We start from the raw sequence: 2075 nt of genomic DNA on the forward strand, positions 1-2075 counted from the left end.
ATGTTTTTTGTAATTTTTATCTTAACGAATTAAGAAATAAAAATCTGTAAAACGAACTTATTTCGGTAAAGCACTAAAAGTGTGCTATTGTTCTGAAGCTATTTTCTTGTGGCATTTTAAAGTAATTACTATTTAAATGTTAATAAGCCACAATTAAAGGTTAAAGTACGTTTATTGTCGTTTCAATTTCCACTTCGGAAATCGTTCTCGAAATACAAACATTAATAAATTATATTTATTTTGAATATTTTTTAAAATGCCTGATCCAGCACATGGATCTAGCTTACAAGTATCTTTCGGGCGTAGTAGAATTCCTGTCCGTTTGTGGATAGGTTTGATGGTTTTCTTCACGACGTATGTAAATTATGCAACGAGAGTTAATATGGCGATAGCAATTATCTCTATGACAAAAGGTAAATCAAAGAAGACGCCGGAATGTCTACTAGACGAAATTACTACTTCGTCGGGTACACCAAAGGGTTTACCAGATTATGGACCAAGATACGATTGGGATGAGCACATTCAAGGAATAATACTTGGTAGCTACTTTTGGGGCTACACCATATTTTCATTACCAGCGGGAGCTGTCTCTGAGTTATGGGGTCCAGCAAGAGTTATATTTTGGACCACAATAGTATCGCTGATTTTAAATTCTGTCAGTGTTCCAGCAGCTATGATTCATTATGGATTGCTGGTTGCCTGTAGATTTCTCATTGGATCAGCAGGTGGATTGGTGTATCGAGCTCTTCAGGTATTAATAGCAAAATGGGCCCCACCAGCCGAAAAGGGTCGGTTCGTGGCCGGTTTGATGGGCAATACTTTAGCGACATGCGTAACGTGGCCTTTAGTCGGTCTGGTTATTACCAACTTGGGTTGGGGTTGGGGATTTCATATTATCACAATACAACTAGTTATATTTTGTATAGTTTTCTACTTTGTCTGTGCCGATAGTCCCGATGATCACACATGGATTTCCGAACAGGAGGTTGCTTTTATCAAAGAAGCTCAGGGGGCATCAGTTACTAAGAAAAAACATGCACCTCCATACAAACACATTTTCCTGAGTTTTCTCTTTTGGATGTTAAATATTTTACATTTCGGAAATTTGTGGGGTCTCTATTTACAACTGCAGAGCGTACTCAAATTTATGGCAGAAGTTGTTGTTTTTAGTCTTAAAGAAGCAGGATTATTAGGAGCTTTACCTCATCTAATGAGAATGATCTTTGGTACTGCGTATGGGTACATTGGAGATAGATTAAAGAGGAATAAAGTAATGTCTCCAAAAGCTATAAGAAAATCGTTTATTCTAGCATCTCATATTATACCTGGAATATTAATGGTATGTGTCATTTTCATCGGTTGCAATTGGTAATTGATTACTCAGTGTGCTGTGTAATCAATTACTAAGACCATGGATACTAGTAGAAAAATATGGTATTTGGTAGAAATAAATACTCGAGTTATAGGTTTCATAAATATTCTTCCGTCATATGTTCAGGAAAGAAACCTGACTGAAATACTGACTGATTTTCTATTTGTTAATGTGTATTAGCAGAAAATGAATAGTCGGTCATGATTTTAAGGTTAATCATACAATCTTAGTAAAAATATTTTTACAGTTCTTCACAGATCGATAATTAATCAATCTTACCACACATTATCTTGTTGTCACTGTGCATAAATATATTAAAATAAGCATTAATATCTTAAAATTTTTTGTACGTCTAATTTTGATGTTCAATTCAGCTAATATTGACACGGCGCCCTAGTAATTACAAACGACGAATATTAGTCCAGTCGTCAGAGAGTTGGCCCCTAAAAGTCATACGAACAAGCTGAGTTTTGCCGAGAATATTAATTTTGGGACCCCAAAAAAGATGCAAAAATGTTTATAATCATAGGTGTCGTCTACTTCGTTCCTCCAGGATTTTCGGGGTCGTCCTCTTTTCCTCCTTCCTATGGGGCTCCATTCGGTTATTCTCTTTATCCATCTGCTGTCGCTAGTTCTTCTTACGTGTCCATACCATTTTAGTCTTTTTTGTTCTATATATGTTAGTATGTCTGTTTCTATTGAT

The 2075-nt window shown here is 35.8% G+C and overlaps 1 protein-coding gene across 1 annotated transcript; it reads left to right on the forward strand.

Moving 5' to 3' along the window:
* The first annotated feature begins 256 nt into the window (after window positions 1-256).
* LOC140446305 (sialin-like) lies at window positions 257-1372 on the forward strand. The gene has a single exon (XM_072538843.1). The coding sequence runs from the start codon at window positions 257-259 to the stop codon at window positions 1370-1372; it is 1116 nt and encodes a 371-aa protein (XP_072394944.1).
* The last annotated feature ends 703 nt before the right edge of the window (window positions 1373-2075 follow it).

This window comes from Diabrotica undecimpunctata, chromosome 7 (assembly GCF_040954645.1).
Source record: "Diabrotica undecimpunctata isolate CICGRU chromosome 7, icDiaUnde3, whole genome shotgun sequence".
In the NCBI taxonomy this organism is placed as follows: Eukaryota; Metazoa; Arthropoda; class Insecta; order Coleoptera; family Chrysomelidae; genus Diabrotica; species Diabrotica undecimpunctata.

What these genes read in the sequence shown, in the direction of transcription:
- LOC140446305 (XM_072538843.1), top strand. Translation starts at nt 257, where the DNA reads ATGCCTGATCCAGCACATGGATCTAGCTTACAAGTATCTTTCGGGCGT.